We start from the raw sequence: 21,419 nt of genomic DNA on the forward strand, positions 1-21,419 counted from the left end.
TTAAAAGTACTGACGGCTTGATCGGACACAAGCTAGAACGACCGCTTTTCAGAAGTGCAGGGCAGGCGAGGCGAGCTTCTGTAGGCGGAGTTTAGAAGATATTTATTGAGTTGTCACCGAGTAAGAGAGGCTCTCAACCACCGGCAGGAACCGAACTGCAACCACTTCGGTATATTGTGTGCTGTTAAACACGGCAGCGTCTACTATCTACGTTTTACGGCGTGTCTAGTGACCTATTATATAAAGCTAAAGTCTTTCAGTATCTATAGCCCACACAACATCGCGATTAACCCTTTTTGCTCAATGAGCTTACGCGTAATTTAGGTTTTGCGACACGTAGTTAAACATTATCACTCGTTGAGGGGCTGTCCAACTTTTATTGATGTTCTGACTCAAACTAGCAACAAAACGGCAGGTAGATTTATGAAGGATGAGTACGTCAGAGAGCTGGAGGTGAAGAAAGAAGCACTTGCAGAAAGGCGAACTATAAGTGCGCAGCTACTTTGGTGCTGTGAACAGAGGGATCGGGTCATAGAACGATGTAGAAATGTTGAGGAATGAGCACTATGCGAACCTGAGATCGTATTCCTACAGCCACCAGTCACTACCACTGATGACCTCATAATAGTGCAATAGCTTTTCATTGGGCTTGCGTGATATTAGAGTAGACCAGTATTAGAATGACGCATACGTTTCACTGACGTGAATAGCGAAAAATACACATAAAATGAAGTAAAATAAACAGCAATTGATGCATTCATGAGCCATGTAAAACACAAACAGACTAGGGCATGAATATTGTTTGCAATGTGGGACTAAATGACCCATTTCTTGCAGTTATTGGCATGCACATCAGGTTCGCGAAGGCATTCATTATTGCAGCGTCGTGCCTGCCCTATATATTTTCTGTCGCAACTGAGGAGCATACTGTAATAATCCCTTGATCGAAGTGAACAATCTTAAAAACTTGAGAGCTCAGATTACCAATCCACTGTCGCGTAGTAACTCTCGATGCTTGTTCCTCCGCTTCTAAAAACTAGGACTTCTTAGGCACCAACTAAAAAACAAAAAAGCGCGCCATCTCAGATCCAATTTCTTTCATAGAATACATACATTCGACGTCGTATAGAGTGCGCATGCGTGTTATGAGACCCATATTTTAAAAAAACGTGCTCATAAACTAGAAAGGGTCGAAAGGAGAATTGCAAGATTCATCTATAATGCCTATCAAAATCTTGAGTCACCTTCCTCCCTTATGGCTACTAATTACGTTCCACTTTTGAAACAACGTACAGCTATCACCAGGCTCCAGTTTTTTCTCGCTTCGTAACCAGCATTTTAATATTGATGCTAGTGAATACCTTTGTCCCTCTTCTTCCAGGCAAACCAGACAATCACAATCATCAGCGGACGCCATACCTTGGATCTACTAACCTTTTCAGACACACTATTTTCCGCAAAATATTAGCGAATGGAATACACTGCCTTCAAATGTTTTTCCCGGACGGGGCGTTCCTGACTTCAAAAAATACATGGATGATTTCGTGTAAACGAAATTCTTGATATTGCCATGCCAGATTATGTCATCTCAAAATTTACACTGTGTTGCTTTGCATTTTTGTGCTTCAAACTGTTTCTAGAAATATATAGAATATTTTCCAGAAATACATATTTAATTATCCTAGTTAGTATATACCTGTTTTTCCTTAGGACTACTTATTGAACTTAATGCATAACTTTCTAATTTTATTTCACTTTATTCCACTTTTCATACCTCCTGCTTGGCCTACGGACTGCTGTATGTATTGAATGAACAACCAAATAAGACCAGCTCAGCATATTGCACAAGAGCTTCTCAGGGATTTACTGTGCACACTTGCTTCGCCCTCATTCCAGCTAGCTCATGCAGAAATCAGTTTCCCAGAACACGATCCGCACTACTTTTTTCCTGTTTCAACAGGCCCACGTATCTCATTTATCTTATTTCATTTTATCTTCATATTTTGCCTTTCGCCTTCTCCCATCTGATTGTTAATCATAATACGACGCGGCGCAAGCTACAAGTAATCCATTATTTGAGTTTGCTCCCCGTCCGCTGTCGACGGGTACCAGTTCCTCGTCTTTGTTTCATAGTTTTCCCCGCGAGAAGTAACCATGAACAGCGACCAATTAGCCCAATTCATCGCTCTCTTGAATACAACACTAAAAAAAGAAACAAAAACAAAAACAAAATAAAATAAAACAAGAACACTGCAGGTGTATTGTGAAACATGAATAACGTCCATTATTGGCATTATGCTGTTACAGGTCAGTGGCATCTGAATAATAATAATAATAATAATAATAATAATAATAATAATAATAATAATAATAATAATAATAATAATAATAACACTCTACGTTCTTTATCTTTCCGCCGCCTGTACTGAGGCCCACAGTACGCTTAACCGTTGTCGTATCCCACTCGCAGTGTCCATCCAGTGCACGGACGCCAAGATAGTGGTGTACGTGAAGACGAGCCGTCCCTTCCACGGTCGCATCTACGCCATGGGACGCAGCGAGACGTGCAACACGAGCGTTCGCAACAGCCAAGCATTTCGGCTCGACCTCTCTCTCACTGGACAAGACTGCAACACACAGTCGATGGTACGTATGTCCCGTCCTCTTCCTCATTGCAAACGAATGGAGCTCCACCTGCGCTTTTCAACAAGCACTTGCAGATCTTATCCTACGTGTGTCGTGAGCGTTGTTTTCTGTGACGCATGCTGAAGCTACATATGTTTGATGACCGGATTGGCGCAAATGATTCTCAGATGCGTTTGCCTCAGAGAGTGCTGTCGTATTTTTAACCGGCCTCTCTCTCATTGCCTAGTTAGGGCACGTAGATAGAGAAACCATTTTGAATAGTGCTAATGATACTTCGAAACAAAATGGCTGACTGCTGCCGGACTAGCATTGCCAACTTGCGTTATATGGTGATGACGTGGCCTGTTATAAAACATTATGGAAGATTTTACCAATGAAAATTGTAATGGTACACAAGAACAGCAGAGGAGTGCTACGAATAAACACATGTGTTAATTCGTACCTGGTTATCGTGTTTATTCGGACCTGGTACTGCTCGTGCCTGTTATATTTCATATTGCGTGATTTGTGCCACGATATCTGTGTTACAAAGCCTACCCTTCAAGTGATTGTTCATAAGGCTATTGAACAGCGTCTTGGAAACTCGCGTGTTTTGTGGGCCACGGGATTGACACAAGTGACGTAAGGTTACGATGGGTGAATAGGGAAGTTGAATTTTGAGTTTGTGAATTCCTGAAGTATGGGAACGTCAGTATACTGTAGAGTAAGAAAACTTGCTTAGAATGCGCTACGAAAAGAAAAAGTGGTTGCCGAAGCATAGGCGACATTCAGAGCAAGACTAGGCAGGAGGGAATCTCGCATATGCATCTGTGCATGGCCCCATTCACCCCATTTGGTACCATCTGTTACCGCTAATGTCACTAGCAGAAGTTGAGTACGTGCCACGCAAGTTGCCAACAAATGACTCCCCATTCACCCCATTTGGTACCATCTGTTACCGCTAATGTCACTAGCAGAAGTTGAGTACGTGCCACGCAAGTTGCCAACAAATGACTCCCCATTCACCCCATTTGGTACCATCTGTTACCGCTAATGTCACTAGCAGAAGTTGAGTACGTGCCACGCAAGTTGCCAACGAATGACTCGACTTGCATTTATTGTCGTGCGATATATGTGAGGGTTTTTTTTTTTCAAAAAAGAGCCAAACGCAGAATATGAAACTAGGATAACTTTTACGGGAACTTAAACCATGCCTAAGTATCTTCAATTTATAGAACAGTTTTAATAAAAATGGGCAATTCCTAAATTTCTTAAATTTCTCAATTTCTGAGCCTAAAAAGGTAGTTTATAATCTAAAACGAGCCCAGTACTCCAGCTGTTTCAAACAAAGTGAGCCATATTCATTAAACCAGCAATGCGTCAACAACCGTGACCAAAACAACCAACATGGTCCGAACCAAAATGTTTTATTGGCGTCTTAGTTGCGTTGTTGTCATGTTTGCATTCCACAATTAGGCTTTTTAGCACGAGTTGGCATTCACTGAACGACAAGACGTTCAATGACAAAATTTCATTTTAAAAAGCAAGAGGCTGACTTGCCTACTTCTTTTTGCCTCTTAGTGATTCTTTTCGACTTTAGCGCAACACTATCTTGTCTTCCGTTCAAACCAACATGGTATGTTGACAATAAAATGGGCATAAAATAAAAATATTGAGCGTCTATTCATTTCCTGAAGAAGAAATGGTTAAAAATGACATGGCACAAAACAAACCGGAACACTTTTCAAGGCTGTCGATATATGCCAGGAACAAGAAAACACTGATGACAATGCATAATAGTGCGCCTTTTGCCAGGAAGGACCACTCGCTCTACAAGTCTAGTATTCACCATTACGCCCATGCGTCAAAGCACGGCACTGACGGAAGCACAAGTATGATATGCCACTTACATTGCAAATAATTGCTATACCGTACCTTCTAACTGTTCACAGCTATTCATGTCCAAATGAAGAGTATCATCTATATGAGCCACATACAAACTTTACTCCTCAATACTGACGATAATTGGCTATGTAGATTTTAGCCACAAAATAGATTTGGGGTTTTTAGGGAAGAAGAACATACAGGCAAAACGTTGTATGAGCAGGCCTAACCATACTGTCAGTAGAAAAAGATGTGCGTTTTTCTCAGTTTCATCTAAAGCGCTTTTAGCTCTTCCAGAAAAAAAAAACGCCTCATATGTAGTACCACCACACTTACTTTAGCACACCAACACCCGCCCCGGTAGTCTAGTGGCTAAGGCACTCGGCCGCTGACCCGCAGGTCACCGGTTTGAAACCAAGTCGCGACGGCTGCGTTTTCAATCGAGGCGAAAATGTTTGAGGCCCGTGTTCTTAGATTTAGTGCAGGTTAAAGAACCCCAGGTGGTCGGAACTTCCAGAGCCCTCCGCCTTGGCGTCTCTCATAGGGATATAGTGGTTTTCGGACGTTAAACTTCAACCATTGTTATTGTTAATTAACGCAGCAACGTTGATAAGAGTCCGGTATGATTGTATCTTAATGTTTATCTCGTCATTCCGAGAGAATAAGTGTCTCCTAAGAAAATTAGTGCTATGTACCGTGTCTGAAAATCCAATCAGGACTGATAGTTGGGCTAGTTGGCGCTTGTTTGTGTCTCTTCTCTTCATCCCGTGAGTTTGTGCGCTGGTACTGCCCATAATAAAATTCTGAAAATCGCGCCATTGTTATGCAACCACAATAGACAAACAAACAGTCTTGCATACATAGTACGCGTATGAAGTCACCTTCTGTGCAGCGCCTTCATTGTTAAGAGGGAAGTTACCAAGCACTTTTACAACTTCACTTGGATTATAGCGGACGTGCAACCCACATCTGGTTAAAAGTAGTGTAAAGTTACTGCGAAAAGTATATTAGAGAACACAAATATGCTTCCAGATCAATGAAACCCTTTCGATTCAATTGCCCTGGTTGATATTAGCATTAGCCCAGAAAGTTGTGAAAAGATGCAAGAGATATTGAAATAAATGGTAAAAGAAAGGACTAATTCTGGTTGGCTACCCTGGGCTAGAGCAAAGGAAATGAGAGGAAAAGTTTGTGACAAGACTGGAAGGCTGCAGAAATTGGGGCAGGGTTTTTGTGGTTTCTCCAAGCTGTGACACGCGAGACCACAATTCCAACTTCTCGTTCACGTTCACATTAGCAAACTTACACTGTCCAGCTGGTGATTCGTTCTCACACAAAAATAAATGGAAAGTTGTACAGCGCAACAGATTTCGCATAATTTGTACGAAGATAATAGACGGGACCTTAATCGTAGAAGTAATAAGAGAAACAGCTGCGGTAATTAAAAACACACATAATTGCGCTATTTTAACGAGAAAATGTAGTATGTGTAGTGTTTTATGTGTATCATTTTTGTGTAGCCTTTACGATAGCAAGTCACTCGGTTACTGCATTGCACTTTCATCTACATGCCAAAACTAATAATATGGTTCTTATGATGACCACACAGCAGTGAGGCCGCCCAATAGAGGCCTTAGTAAATCCCCCTCAGTAGCCGACTCTATATGAAACGACACTCATTACAGCTTTCGCATTTTGTTGTGACAGTTACCCGTGGATATTAAGTACTGCTGCAGCCTTCACTACCTTCAGCTAATTGTCGTCACTGGACGAAATTTCCTACTTCTCTTTTGATCCATTCCAGGGAGGCGTGTACACGAACACGGTCGTGCTGCAGCACCACAACGTCGTGCTCACCAAGGCCGACAAGGTGTACAACGTGCGCTGCACCTACGAGACGTCGTCCAAGAACATCTCGTTCGGCATGATGCCCGTGAGGTGAGTGATCGAACGCGCAATCCTGCTCATCTCTGCCCGCTGTGTCGCATTGCCGTCGGCAGACCTCAGGCGGTAACGGGAGCAGTGATCTCGATTTCAGAGACCCGGACACCACCCAGATAACGGCCTCGCCGGAGGCACCACTGCCCAAGATCGTCATCTTTGGCGTCGACGGCAGGGAGGCGTCCACGGTCAGGATCGGCGATCGGCTCACCTTCAGGATCGAAATACCCGAGACCAGTGAGTGCACGCGGTGGAACGTTTCACCATCAGCGTCATTTATCGAACCCTTAAAGACCTTATACAATACATTACATAAGAAGGCGAAGGGAGTAAACAAATAAAAGGACATGTTGATTGATTGATTTGTGGGGTTTAACGTCCCAAAACCACCATTTGATTATGAGAGACGCCGTAGTGGAGGGCTCCGGAAATTTTGACCACCTGGGGTTCTTTAACGTGCACCCAAATCTGAGTACACGGGCAATAAAAAGACATGTCATTACACCAATGCAGTGCCGAAAGAATAACAGGGAAGAAAACAAGCATATCAAGAAGTGTGTACTTAAGGACTCGTTTTTCCTTGTTTGACACAACATAATGAGATCCAACAGACAATAATGCCAAGTAAAGTATGGGGGAAGTTATTAGACCGAGTTGTTATGTAAATGTCAAGAAAGAAGAAACAAAAGTGGGCGAAAAAAGAACTTGCCGTGGGCAGGAATATATATATATCGTTTTTCTTACTATTATGTTCATAACCTACACACACTTACTGGCGGTCTCAAGCATTTTTTTTTTTTGCTGGGAAGCTTCATACGGTCAGCATCTGTTAGAACGAAACTAAGTAGCACAAATTAAATTTCATAGTAGGCGTCCAAAATTCAGTCATGATATGCTTCTCGAAGCCTGATGTCCAATACCCTTCAGATATGCCCAATATGAAGTGTGGGAAAGGCCTTCTTCCAAATGGAAACGTTAGCAGACATTTTGTTCAACCTTTACCCCCCCCCCTCCCCCTGCTGCAACCTTATTCGCTGTCTTGACCCTTGCGGAAGAATAGATTTCGTTACTGTTGCCCGCTAGCTGAGGTGGCTTTGAAACCACTGAGCTATATAAATAAGGTAACAAATATCAATAGCCTGAGATGGATTTTGTTTATGTTAGCTTAATGCTGATGTGCAGATGCTGTCGACTCTCAAAACTGAGTGATAGCAGAGTTGGCTCAATATATTTATTAATTGTCTTGATACAGGGTCCGCCTTTACAAAAACTAATAAACTAAGCGACAAAGTGCGTTTAGGTAGGAAAAATTGTGATTAACCTGTTAGTATCCAGTATATGCGTGCGTTCATGCCCTATTGTTTTTGCTGTTTTAGGTGTTTTTAGGCGTCTAAGAGAGAAAAAAATCTCGCGTTGCTTAAAAACATTGCATAAGAATGATTATGTCGGCCAGATAGGTTAAGTATGGGGTGGAAAATGAGCAGTGTGAAGCACTGGAGCCCGGAAAGACAGGCGAGGAACGAATAACTCGGGAAGCGGTAGAATGACGAGTATAAGCGCTGACTACCAACTTGCATGATTCATTTGACACAAAATGCAAACATACTTAAATACACAATGCGTCTACCAATCATGCCATGTGAAGCACGAGCCACCTGTATATACAATATGGCATGTCGGTCATCTAGTTTACAGGTTTACTGCACTTTACACATTCTGATATAGTGAGTTGGAAATAAGGTCTGTAAAAATAACCCTGTCCTTTGATCAGGACAATTATCAGGATGTGTGTATAGGTAGCATTTCAGTAACAGCACCCATCGTAATATATCCTGCCATGTGAAAACGATCAACAAAGAAATAATATGCAGAAAAAATAGTGACAATTCATTTATTTTACAGCTCCTTATGGCATCTTCGCACGGAGTTGCATCGCCATGGCTAAGGATGCGAGGAGCACGTTCGAGATCATTGACGAAAGAGGGTACGACATCTATATGCGCAATTACTTTACCTAATAATTCGGTTGTTATGACTATACTTTTACAATTACTTCAGTTGTTATTTACTTAAGCATGAACATCGACAATACATTAGGCACTCTTTGTATCTATCAAACAGCTGCCCTGTGGATCCTTCAATATTCCCCGGCTTCATCCAAATTGACAGTAGCCTTCAAAGTTCCTACGAGGCGTTTAGGTTCACTGAATCCTATGGTGTCATCTTCCAGTGCAACGTGAAGTACTGCGTCGGAAGGTGTGAACCGGTGAGTGATTGTCTTATTCTGCCCTCTTGTATGTCACAGAAACGGCGAAAGCCACGGTGCGCAAAGGAAAAAGGAGAGATAAACAGAGTGAAGAGTATAAAAAGGACGCTCCGTTTAACTGATGCACATAGTCGCTTACTCTACCCTTTCGTCTTGTGACTAGCTGCTGACGACTGTCTTAAACAGTTTATCCAGAGAATAGCTGTACGCCATCATGACACGCGGGAATAAAGGAATTGAGAGCAAGGACGACGATGGAAACTAAGCAAAAGACATTTATGGAAGTTGCGGACCGAAAAGACCCAATGCAATCTGAGAAGTTCCGGTACTAAGGGTTTTTTAAAGTCAAACCGAAAACAAGCGATTTCGATTATAAATATGTATGCACATGTATCTGTGTGTCCGGGTAGCTTATTTTGAATTCCACGATGCGATCGAATGCGAGAACGAAGCGAGTGGGTATGGAGGGAATCGTTCACTCGCAAAACTTGACTGCTTTTTACAGCGGGAGCTACGCTTTCCGCGTGGTAATCACAGAGGCGTACGCCTTTGCTCGCATGATAAAATAATGGCAGATCCCACGTACAGTGGGAATTGATGATATGAGAAGTACAAATGGGGAAGGTTGATATGTCCCTTTCAAATCGGCAAAACGTTGCCAAGCGGACGTAAATTATGGCGTACATGACTTCCATATAACGATTATAATGTTTCGACATGTGGTTTACCTTCGTCGTCCATTCGCGTCACGTGATTCGGCATATGTGGAGCTAGGGAAATGGCCGCCAGCATGCATGCTATGAGTGTAGCATGTAGTCATGTTGTTACAAGACACACATTTATAGATTACCATGTTTGGACCTGTCATTCACCTTCGTCGCCAGTTCGCGTCACGTAACACCAAATTTGGTACATGTAAAGCTAGCGAAACGGCCAAAAGCGTGCTATGAGCGTAGCATGTAGTCATATTGTTAAATGACACGCATGTATTGATTATCATGTTTGGACATGTCATTTACCTTCCTCGTCCATTCGCTTCACGCAATACCGAACTTGGCATATGTGTAGCTAGCGAAACGGCCGCAAGCGCGATATGAGCGTACAATGTAGTCATGCGGTTACACAACACGCATCTAATAATTATCAAGTCTGAACATGTTATTTACCTTCCTAGTCCATTCACGTCACGTAATACCGAATTTGTTATATGTGAAGCTAGCATAACGGCCGCGAGCGTGCTATGAGCGTAGCATGTAGTCATGTTGTTACATGACTTCCATGTCATGATTAGAATGTTTGGAGGTGTCATTTACATTCATCGTCTATTCACGTCACATGATACCGAATTTGGTATATGTGGAGCTAGCGAAGCGTCCGCGAGCGCGAGATGATCGTAGCATCAAGTCATATTTTAAATGACCCCACATGTCATTATCATCGTGTTTTGACGTGTCATTTACGTTCGTCGTCTATTCACGTCACGTGATACCATATTTGGGATATGTGGAGGTAGGAAAACGGCCGTGAGCGCGCTATGATTGTAGTATGTAGTCCTGTTACATGACACCACATTTAGTGATTATGATGTTCGGCCATTTCATTTCCCTTCGTCGTCTATTCGCGTCACATAATACCAAATTTAGTATATATGAAGCTAGCGAAATGGCAGCGAGCGTGCCATGAGCTATAGCATGTAGTCATGTTTTTACATGACACCAGATGTCATTATTATCGTGTTTTGACGTATCATTTACCTTCGTCGTCTATTCACGTCATGCGTGTAGTCATGTTGTTACATGACATTGGATGTAAAGATTATCTTCGGTGGACATGTCATTCACCGTCGTCATCCATTCGCGTCACGTAATACCAAATTTGGTATATGTGAAGCTAGAGAAACGGCCACGAGCGTACTATGAGCGTAGCATGTAGTCATGTTCTTACATGACTTCCATGTCTTGATTATCATGTTTTGACATGTCATTTACCTTCGCCGTCCATTCACGTCACATGATACCAAATTTGGTATATGTGGAGCTAGCAAAACGGTCGCGAGCACGTGATGATCGTAGCATGTAGTCATGGTGTTACGTGACACCACGTGTAATGATTATCATGCTTGGACGTGTTATTTACCTTCGTCGCCCATTCGGGTCACTTAATATCAAGGTTGATGTATGTGGAGCTAGCGAAACGGCCAAGAGCAGGCTCTGAGCGTAGCGTGTAGTCATGTTGTTACATGACACGCATGTAGTGATTATCATGTTTGGACATGTCATTGACCTTCGTTGTCCATACGCATCACGTAATACAAAATTTGGTATATGGGAAGCTAGCTAAACTTCCGCGAGCGCATTATGAGCATGGAATGTAGTCATGTTCTTACATGATACGCAATATAAAAACCTACAAGCACGAACCATTTACACTAGTCAGCGATTTCAATGGGAACATTATCGCCCTTAGTACCTAGCTTTGTCATCGCCTATTTATGTCACTGTATGTGATTCAATTTACATGTATAAAACAACGCTCAGTAAGCTTATGCTCACTCACCCATACGATACCTGGAGCTTTGCTGACTCGTCATGATTCACTTCGAGGAGATGCGTGGATATTTAATAAATGTATTTAAGGAGAGTGTTATGGCAAGATATGGCTCCAGCTATACTTCCTCTATTCTTGCATGATAGTTTGCGTCATGAAGTCCTCAATAACAATGAAGTAAGGGAATATTCACGCTAGAACAATGTCTAATTACAAACGCAATGCTCACACATCATATACTGTGTCATATATCAAATACGTTAAATGTGTCACGCAAGAAACAAGAATTTGTGCGTTGCAGACTAGTTCATCACACGGTATTTCATATAGAAAGCGATCACACAACAATACTGGACACTTGCCCGCACTTCAAACACAGTTATCACGAAGCGAGAGCAGCAGCGCGAAACGTGTCACCAGAAGTGTCCGAATGCAAACAATATTTCTTAATGCGAATCAGTCGTTTTGATATCGCTGACTCTTCCACAAACTACCTTAGGACGTGTTCAGCGATGTTCTGAAGACACAGCAATCCAGCTAGGGATATCGGCTTTCTGTCCAACCTAATTAGTTATTTAGAAAATTTTTGCCGGGGAACAGCCTTATTTTGAATATGTAGAAGAAGGTGGTCCATGTATTTTACTACCTCTTTGCAAGTGTGTGTTGCATGTTTAGTTTTTTTTTCAACTCTATATATAGGGTACGTAGTGCCTATACGAAGGCTATGAATTACTGTCTTGGCAGAACTGGTAATCCTAATTGAAATATTGAAATCGTTTTTTTTTCTTTTCTGTCCTCCCTGCTTTTTCTCTTGCGTGAAATAGCAACGGCGAAATTCCAAATACGTGCTCGGCAAAAGGTATGGCAGTGAAAAGTTAGGAAAGATACAATGAACATACATTTATTAAAGCAGCGTGTTGGGCTTGCTCGTACAAAATTCTGGGGCGATACAGCACAAAAGAAAAAAAATACAAAGTGGATGAAGCACAAACGATGTTGACGACCGCTGAACTTTCAACCACGTTTAATAAAAAAGTGCACGTACACACACACACACACACACACACACACACACACACACACACACACACACACACACACACACACACACACACACACACACACACACACACACGCACGCACCGCACACGCGCACACACGCGCACCGCACACGCGCACACACGCGCACGCGCACACACACGCGCACACGCACACGCACACACACGCGCACACACACGCGCACACACACACACACATATATATAAATATATATAAGGGAAAGAAGTGTATACCAAAGGGCTCGTTTTTCCGTGTTTTAACACAATATTAATGAGATATAACAGACAGTAATGCCAAGGAATGTACAGGGGAAGTTATTAAAACCAATGGAATGTAAATAAGAAGAAAGAAAAGTGGATGAAAAAATTACCAACTGTGAGCAGGAATCGAACCTACGACCTTCGAATTACGCGTTCGATGCTCTATATATATATATATATATATATATATATATATATATATATATATATATATATATATATATATATATATAGCAGACTTGGTGTGTTTAGGTTGTGTAAGAGGGACAATTAATCAGCTGCCCGCTCATAATAAGTTCACGTGCTACGTGACGCCAAACATGCAAATAAGAGTGTTTTCACACTCGTTGTTTGGCTTATAGATGGCGCTGACTGTCACTCCTACTTCTAAATTCACGTATAAACCCCAAAAAGTGGATGGAGGGACGGCCGCTGTGATAGCTCAGTGGTTAGAGCATCGAACGCGTTATTCGAAGGTCGTGGGTTCGATTCCTGCTCACAGCTGGTAATTTTTTCATCCACTTTTCTTTCTTCTTATATATATCTTTCTTATATATCTTTCTTACATATATATATATATATATATATATATATATATATATATATATATATGTGTGTGTGTGTGTGTGTGTATAGGTAATCTCTCTATCAGTGAGCGGTAGAGGTGGCACGCTTACACATCTCTTCCCCAGATAAGAATGCCCTTTGATTCTATGATATTGCTGGTGCTTCGCGTTTTGCTCTTCTTAATGACAAAAATTATAATAAAGTCGGGAGGGCAATCCTGGGATGCAGGTGAGACAATGGCTACAGCACAGAAACTTTCATAATCTTTTCTGTCACGGGCGTCAGACGCCACAGGTCTGCATCACAAAGCACAAGAGGGCCTTTGTTGATTTTGCAGAAGTGGTGGCGTACCAAATTCCTTTGAAGAGTGGAAAAGTGTATATGTTGGACACACCGGGAGATCCGTAAACGAGGATAAGAGAGCGTAATTACATCAGAAAAAACGCTCATAACGACAAAAAATTCGAAGGTTTCCTCGCTAGCTATTGTATAACCTGCCAGGAGTGCTCCCCTGAATTTAATAACACCTCAGAAATTAAGAAAAGCAAAACACGAATCACCCATGAAATCATAGAGTCATAGCGCATCTCCTATCTGGGGGAGCGTTGCGTATGTGGTTCATCTCTGCAGCTCACCGATAGAGAGAGGGCGTACGTACGCATGTGCAGTGGATGACGTCTTTGTTGGACAATATATAGAGATTCCTGAAATTTTCCAATAAAGGTGGTTGAAAGTTCAGTGCTCGTCGACGTCATTCCTGTTTCATTCATTGTGTGTTTTTTTGCGCTCTAGCGCCCCAGAACCTGCCTTTTTGAGCATTTGATAATCTCAATGGCGAATGGTCTCTTGCACTCGTGTCCGCGCGTACCGTTAATTTCTCTGCATCTGACGATCGCAAACGAATTTTCTCCGCTTGCACTAGAGGGCAGCCTAACTAAGCCAAGCTGTTTGACCACTTTGCCTTTCTGTTATCGTTTATTTCATCTTTGTTTCTCTCTCTTTCTGGGCACTGCAAAGTCGTACGACTGCACGTAGTTATCAAACACTCAAGACTTTAACGTGTAGCAGCTCCAACCCAGCTCCGGGTTTCATCTATGCGAACTCGGCGCATGCATCCTTCTCTTCTATCTCCCTCTCATATTTACGTCTTCATTACCCATTTCCTCAATAGCTAACCTGGCGCTTTTCTGCTTAATCGTTCTGTATACTGTGCCTTTGAGCTCTCTGAATTTTCTTAACATGCACCTATACTAAGTACACCAATGTCTTGGCATTTATTATGTCCTGTCATAATGCACCTACATCCGCCAGGAATTGAGCGCGCCCTTCCGTGGTTTACGATGCAACACCATAGCTTCTAAACCACCGCGTTGGGTTCATGTGCTACTCCCTCGAAGGCCATGCAACAGAAAGAGCTTATTTTGCCGGCATGCCGTGAAATGACGCAGTCTGTTAAAATAAAAAAGTACTCGTCCAGTGTGGCTCCTGCATTCACACTCCCATTTCGCACCCATAACGTTCAATCCGTCTCCTCATCTTCCTCCTGGCATTTTGCAACAGAATAGTATAGGGTCAAGGTCGTGGCCTGAATATCACCCAGCAAGAGAACCGTTGAAGGCCTGCCCTGTCCACGAGACACAGGGATTGTAAGTGGATTGTATAGATAAATTGCTCAGCAAAATGCATTTAAAGTATTAGAGTAAGATAAGTTTAGAGCAAAAAAAACAGCAACAGGACACAAAATTATCAACTGTGGTAGGTGTAGTAAAAGATGAAAGGACCAAATACGCTCAGTTAATAATTGTCACTGACCATTTCAAAGGGGAACGTCAATAATTAGTACCGTCGCTGTTATCGTAGCGTTTGCGAGCTTCCTGCTAATATTATTGCCCCAATAACTGTACCCGCAGGGGAGATAGGCTAGTTAATGAAGAATGTAACCTACCTTTTTTTTTAATCAGGAGCAAACGATTATTCACTTCTTTCTAACTTGCTGCCGCTTCACTGAGACAAAGAAAAAAACGTATACAGCTACGCACTCTCTTCAAATGTTGAGCAGGAACAAACAGACCGAGTTATTCTTTCATTCGGAGCTAGTACTTAAGGATACAGCTTCAGGCATGTTCGCTTCGTTATTAAGGAACGTTTGGCAGAGTCAGAAGGAAGACTGCTGAGTTACATCGGCTTCAACAATTCATTACCAATCTAGGGAAACTAGGCCGCTGAACCACCAATACTAACCGCAGTATGTGGTTTGAACAGAAACAAAGATGAGCAAAGAGGTTGCCACAGTGCGGAATGATACCATGCAGTCTGCTCAACAACAAACTCTATCATATCATCGGAACCAGTAACCACAACATTTCTCAACGAAGAAGCAGCACAACTCGACCAAACAGACAGTGCGACAGTAAGTAGTAATACATAGTTGGTGCTGAAAAAAGCACGCCACTACAGTTACCGCAACAAGTAACGATAACACGAAGGTTTTTGCATGCCAATCAATAAATATCAGCTAATGCTGGCTGGTGCTGGCTCATGATGGGTAAAATTGCCTATTATTAGCTGTCACTGGCTAACCCGCGGCCATGTCAAATAGTGTTGATCAATAGTACATAATGAATGCCATTGTTGGTCAAATAATGACTAATATCACAAAAATGGGGTAAATGATGTGTACTGTTCGCGAGTGATTCCATGTGTTCATTCAGTGATGTTGGCTAGCTTTGCGACATTTCACCGGTAGGTAGTTTCTACTGCAAATTCCAATTTATTGGAGTTAAGTCATTTTAATTTTTATTGTATCTATTGAAATAAACTGCTCATTTCTGGCCCTGTCCCTCATAGTGAGTATGAGGCCCATTCACGATTAACAAAAAACAAATTGGCCCCGTATCTGCATTTTTCACTGCAAATGTCGTCGAAAGACAATATTCTTGCGTGTGGAGACAGTGAACAAAACGTTTATTTGATGTTCTGCACAAAAAAAAAAATAGGTGAATTGTATTCTGGAAGCGCTGCGTTAGACAGTCTCGATCCACGCAGCGAAGGCGAACGAGCGCATCGAGGCACGTTAGACACGAGCGCCATCTGGCAGTTATCTTCGAAAACGAAGGAAGGCTTGAGCGCCCATGGAGGAAAATGCGCGCCTGTCTCGGAAGCGATAAGGAGTACAACGCAAAGCGACGGGCAGGTCCCACCACCGAGTCGTCTTAGCAAAGCGTTGAAAACACTTGCCTTTTTTGAGCATTTGTTGCCTGGTCAGCGCAACGTGATAAACACTACGGTCCTTATCATTACTTATGTATGCCTTTTCCAGTAAGATACACACATACAAAACATTGACGTGTTGTTATGGGGCCTCACATATGCGCAGTAATTGCTTTTTAATACACAATCGCACAAGTATGAATGCTGAATCTTGAGCAATATTGGTGGGCGTTGCGGATGGCGTTGGCCATTTGAGGTATCGTTTGATGCTTTTAGAGGGACCATTACCGTGGACAAACTGACAAATGTACAGACAGACAGGCCAAAATTTTGGCGTTGAAGGTCCCCAAGAAAGACTACAGTCCTCAAAGTTACGGTGTTTTAACTCAGTTATGCCATGGTGTGCGTATAGAGAGGTGTGGTTAACCTTACTGTTTAGCTCGGTTTTGTGTACGGTTACGCTTATCCAGGCGTTCGGCTCGTTCTTCCTACATCTCGTCGTCTTGCTCCCTCATCCTTGTTTCGTTCCAGCGATGAAACCTGGCTTCTTTCAATCTCTCCGACTAAATACTGTACATATCTGGCAAGAAATCCCACCAAGTCGCCCCTTTCGTATATAAGGTGTAACGCTGGTTAGTGCTCTGTTGTTTCAACGCCGGTTCCTTCTTTGACGTCTTGCCAGATGGCAATAAAACGGTGATCATAAGGCTAATGTAACTCTCAATAAAATAAAAACAGAATACAGAAGCTATACTTGGCTCACACATTCTGTGTTTCAGAGGTGACTGTATTGTGCGTCCCTGTAGTTCTTTTGCATTGACAGATATATTCCTACCAGGAGTGTCCGTACTAACCAAAACAACCCATGGATATCAAGAGAAATCATTCACCTTCATCGCAGGCTTAAGCGTGCCAAACGGCGCCACTCCCCTCCCAGCAAGTTAACCGCATTGAAAACTCTTCTTGCCTCCAAGATTTCTGATGCAAAGGCTAAATATTTCTCGCAAACCCTTCCAAGTTTTATAAAAAGCTGTCCAGAGAAGTTCTGGCGTTACTTAGGTGATCGTCCTAAAGACGTCCAACAGATATCAATTAGCGGTTCTGTTAACGGTGACTCGGTCGCTATCGCTAACCATTTTAACCAATATTTTCACTCTGTTTTCTCTCCTATCCAAGATAGTACACCGTACAACATGCCTCTCCCAAATCTGTCCTCAGAATTTATAATCGTTGAGGGTGTTATTAACATGTTACTCAACCTAAAAATTAGATCTTCCGTTGGCCCCGACAACATACCCAATGCCTTCTTGCACCGATACGCTGAGCCGCTAGGGCATATTCTTACTCACCTTTTTAGGTTATCATTTGACTGTACCAAAATTCCTGACGACTGGCGCATGGCCTGTGTCGTACCAATCTTCAAAAAAGGGGACCGCCTCTTTGCAAACAATTACCGCCCTATCTCCCTGACTTCTAGCATCTGTAAACTCTTCGAACATGTAGTATCAGATTTTATTGTCTCGTTTTTAGAAGCCAAGAATATTCTAACGCCTTGTCAGCACGGGTTCAGAAGACGCTTGTCTACGCTTACCCAGTTAGTAACCACTATTCATGAACTTGCGTCTTCACTCGATAAGGATGAACAAATCGACGTCATTTTTTTAGATTTCAGCAAAGCATTCGACCGCGTTCCTCACAGTAAACTAATCCTAAAGCTTCAAAAAATTGGCTTACCAATAACACTCATAAAATGAGTCCAGTGCTATCTGTCTAACCGCAAGCAGTTTGTTAAAATCAGTAGCTGTTTTTCCGATACTCTCCCTGTAACTTCCGGTGTTCCTCAGGGCAGCGTGCTGGGACCCGTACTCTTTTTAATTTATATCAATGATATTTCTGACGTTATCGACGCATCGTCGATTGGTTTAAAGTTGTTTGCGGACGACTGTGTACTCTTTAAACGAATTTCATCCTCAAGTGACCAAAGTAACCTGCAATGTAACCTTGATGCTGTCTCTGATTGGTGTGAAAAATGGTCCATGGAACTGAATTGTGACAAATCTGTATTGCTCCAGGTAACTAACAAAAAAAATTCATTCACGTCCTCCTACAGGCTCAATAACCACACGCTGATTCAAGTAGACGAATATAAATATCTAGGAGTTACTATAACAAGCCGACTAACTTGGTCCAGTCACATTAACAAAATTTGCGCATCGGCCTCCAGAAAACTCGGGTTCCTCAGGCACAAACTAAAAGCCGCTCCTCCACGTGTTGAATTGCTAGCTTATAATTCCATTGTTAGGCCGCAACTCGAGTACGCAAGCGCAGCATGGGACCCATTCCTTATAAAAGACATTCACAAATTAGAAATGGTGCAAAGAAAGGCAGTCCGGTTCATCTTTAACAGCTATCATAGCCGAGCTTCTCCATCGCTTCTCATGGAAAACAACAATATAATGACCCTGGAACACAGGAGGCAGGTTGCGCGTCTAAGATTTCTGTTTTTGCTTAATTCCCAACAATTCAATATTAATCCAGGACTTTATATTCAGCCCCGCTTTTCTCGTTCAACTCGAAGCACCCATGAGCACAATCTAACTCCAATTTTTGCACGCACTAATCTTTTTAAGCACTCCTTCTTTCCCCGCACAATCGAGCAGTGGAATAGATTGCCTGTTGATGTGTTTTCGGCGCGTGATGTGTCGGATTTTGAAAAGCATGTACTTTCTGCAATATTTTAAACATTCACTGTGCCGCTATGTTTCTTTGTGTACTGCTTTTTTTTCACACTTGTTGGACTGTTTTCAGAATTGTGTACCAATTTACCATGCGGATTGATGCTTTCTATGTAATTAATCCCTGCCCACCTGCTTGGTCTTCGGACTGCAGTATGTCTTAAATAAATAAATAAATAAAACAATAATCGCAGAAATGTCGACAGTCATTGTGATATATCTTCTACAAAAGCTATTTTTTGCTTCTCCGTGTGTATTTCTTGTCTCTTAGAAGAATTTGAATTCTAGAGAAACGTGAAACGTCACTACCGCACGTGTAGGCGCATTTACACTCACATCACTAACTTCATTGGTATTATCACACAATTAACAATGAAACCATGTCATTTTTGCCGTTAACGTCAATGCCGCATGTTTATTACTGCTGATGTTTGCTGCCGTCTCGTAGAATTGCTTTAGTTTGAAAACAGCTTCTACCTCTTCCGCGCTGTTTAGTCCTTCCTCTGTGAAGGTTGTGGTTACAAGGATGGCATGATATGGTACTGATGTTTCTTTTGTTTTTATTTGCTTTGCTCAATTCTTTCGCGATGTACACGGTTAATAAGACGATGCACTGCTCTTATATCTTGAATAAAAATGTAACCTGGAAGCAAAATGGGCAAACGAAAGGAACTATGCAAAAAGGAAAGCAGCTGTGAAGGGATGTGCTATATTAGTCTTGTTTTATGTAACCTGCCATTTTATCATTTCTTCTTCGCATGATCCACTGCTCCGAAAGATGGTCTCATCGGTAATAGTGGCACAGCGATGTTTCAGGCATTCATGAAAGGCAAGAATAGTGGTTCATCGACATGAATTATTATAAAGTACTGCCCCTTATTAGTTGGATTGGCAGACATCACAGCCTTTCTTTGCGTGCGTTTGTTCGCGCGTGTGCGCTTCATTGCGTGCGATATAGAGAGATAAAAAAGACGGCTAATGCTGATTGTGGTCGTCCCATTTCTAGGTTGTGTGCACGCACGGCCGGGAGAACATAGAGTCATGGGGGCGTCGCAAACGGTCTGCCCGCCTTTCCAAGAGGACAACTGAGGAAATGACACTCAGCCAGGAGATCTTGGTGCTGGACATCGGCGATGACACAGCTGCCAGGTCCATGACAGAGCGGCCACCCACAGTGAACGGTGAGCTTTCGGCTGATCCCCGGGCTATTGACGGAACAAACAATTAAAGAAATGTCATCAGAGAAAGAGAAAAAGCGTGGAGTACAATTCTCATATGAACCTGAACACACACACAGAAAAATACGTAGTATAACTTCCCTTTCTTGTGTTCTGCTACTAGTAGAGCCAGAGCTCTACTGGGGTGGGGAGAAGGTGCCAGTTGGATGTTCTCCATGTTGTTTGGTTCAGTCCACTTCATACTTATGTTCTTCTTTGGATTTTTTTAATGCGGGTCTCAGTAACGTGCGGGATTCCTGTGTTCTGCTCAAATTGAGTACTCCATTGTAGGTATTTATCTCTAGTCCCGAAAAAACGGGAACAGCCATAAGGCGTACGCGTAACATTGTCTTCATGGCTCCATGACACAGAATTTAGCGTACCAGAAGGGAGACTAAGCTCTCCGCGCAATTTGCCCAATGTTGAACGCCCACTGCTATTTTATTCTGTGGACATCTGAAGTTCCGAACGTGCCACTTCATAAGTTTTTCGTAGCTCGGGTTGACGTTTGCAATTGGTGCAAAGAGAAACAATATAATGAGCGGTCAACGTATACAAGTGAAAAATAAGTGTAAAATTTGTATAAGTGCACACTTTTGACGACAAGTTGTGATTTACAACAGAGAAAAGACCATTTTTTAAGTATTAACGCGTTGATTGTAGTCATAAACCACGATATGTTGACGAACGACAAAAACATGATGAAGATCATGGCACGTCTTCGAGTAGCTGAGCTTCGTGAATGTCCCTTGAAGCTGGCACATTTACTCAACAAGAGCGTACATGCTTCTGTGTTTGCAGAGTCACTCAGCTACCAGGAGACAGTCGAGTTGATGGACAAGTGCGCCTCCAAGAATTCTGTGATGGCGCTTAGCATAACTGCGTCCACGCTGCTGGTGATCTACATCTGCACCGTCGCCTACTTCGTTGCGCAGAGGAAAGTCAAGTCTATAACATGAGCTGGATTGTGGACTTCCAAGGATCGCATTCGTTCGGAACACAATGGCAGCTGCTTGTAACTTTTCCATACTGCCCATCTTCGTACCCACCTCAACTGTACGAGTGTTTCGATGCGCTGTTTGATGCAATTTAACACGTCGAGCATTAC

The 21,419-nt window shown here is 42.5% G+C and overlaps 1 protein-coding gene across 2 annotated transcripts in view; it reads left to right on the forward strand.

The window, feature by feature from the left end:
- The window catches only part of tyn (trynity), a 42,748-nt gene that overhangs the window by 18,882 nt on the left and 2,447 nt on the right, over positions 1–21,419 (forward strand). The window contains exons 6-12 of one of the 2 annotated variants that reach the window (XM_075879433.1): positions 2,471–2,646; positions 6,314–6,447; positions 6,533–6,687; positions 8,353–8,434; positions 8,572–8,716; positions 20,101–20,275; positions 21,113–21,419. The exon at positions 21,113–21,419 is cut by the window's right edge and continues 2,447 nt beyond it. In XM_075879433.1, coding sequence (XP_075735548.1) covers positions 2,471–2,646; positions 6,314–6,447; positions 6,533–6,687; positions 8,353–8,434; positions 8,572–8,716; positions 20,101–20,275; positions 21,113–21,270 — 1,025 coding nt within the window. In that variant the 3' untranslated portion in view covers positions 21,271–21,419. The remainder of the gene's footprint in view (positions 1–2,470; positions 2,647–6,313; positions 6,448–6,532; positions 6,688–8,352; positions 8,435–8,571; positions 8,717–20,100; positions 20,276–21,112) is intronic. The other variant, XM_075879434.1, reaches the window with a different exon arrangement.

Source organism: Rhipicephalus microplus, chromosome X, assembly GCF_043290135.1.
Source record: "Rhipicephalus microplus isolate Deutch F79 chromosome X, USDA_Rmic, whole genome shotgun sequence".
Classification (NCBI taxonomy): domain Eukaryota; kingdom Metazoa; phylum Arthropoda; class Arachnida; order Ixodida; family Ixodidae; genus Rhipicephalus; species Rhipicephalus microplus.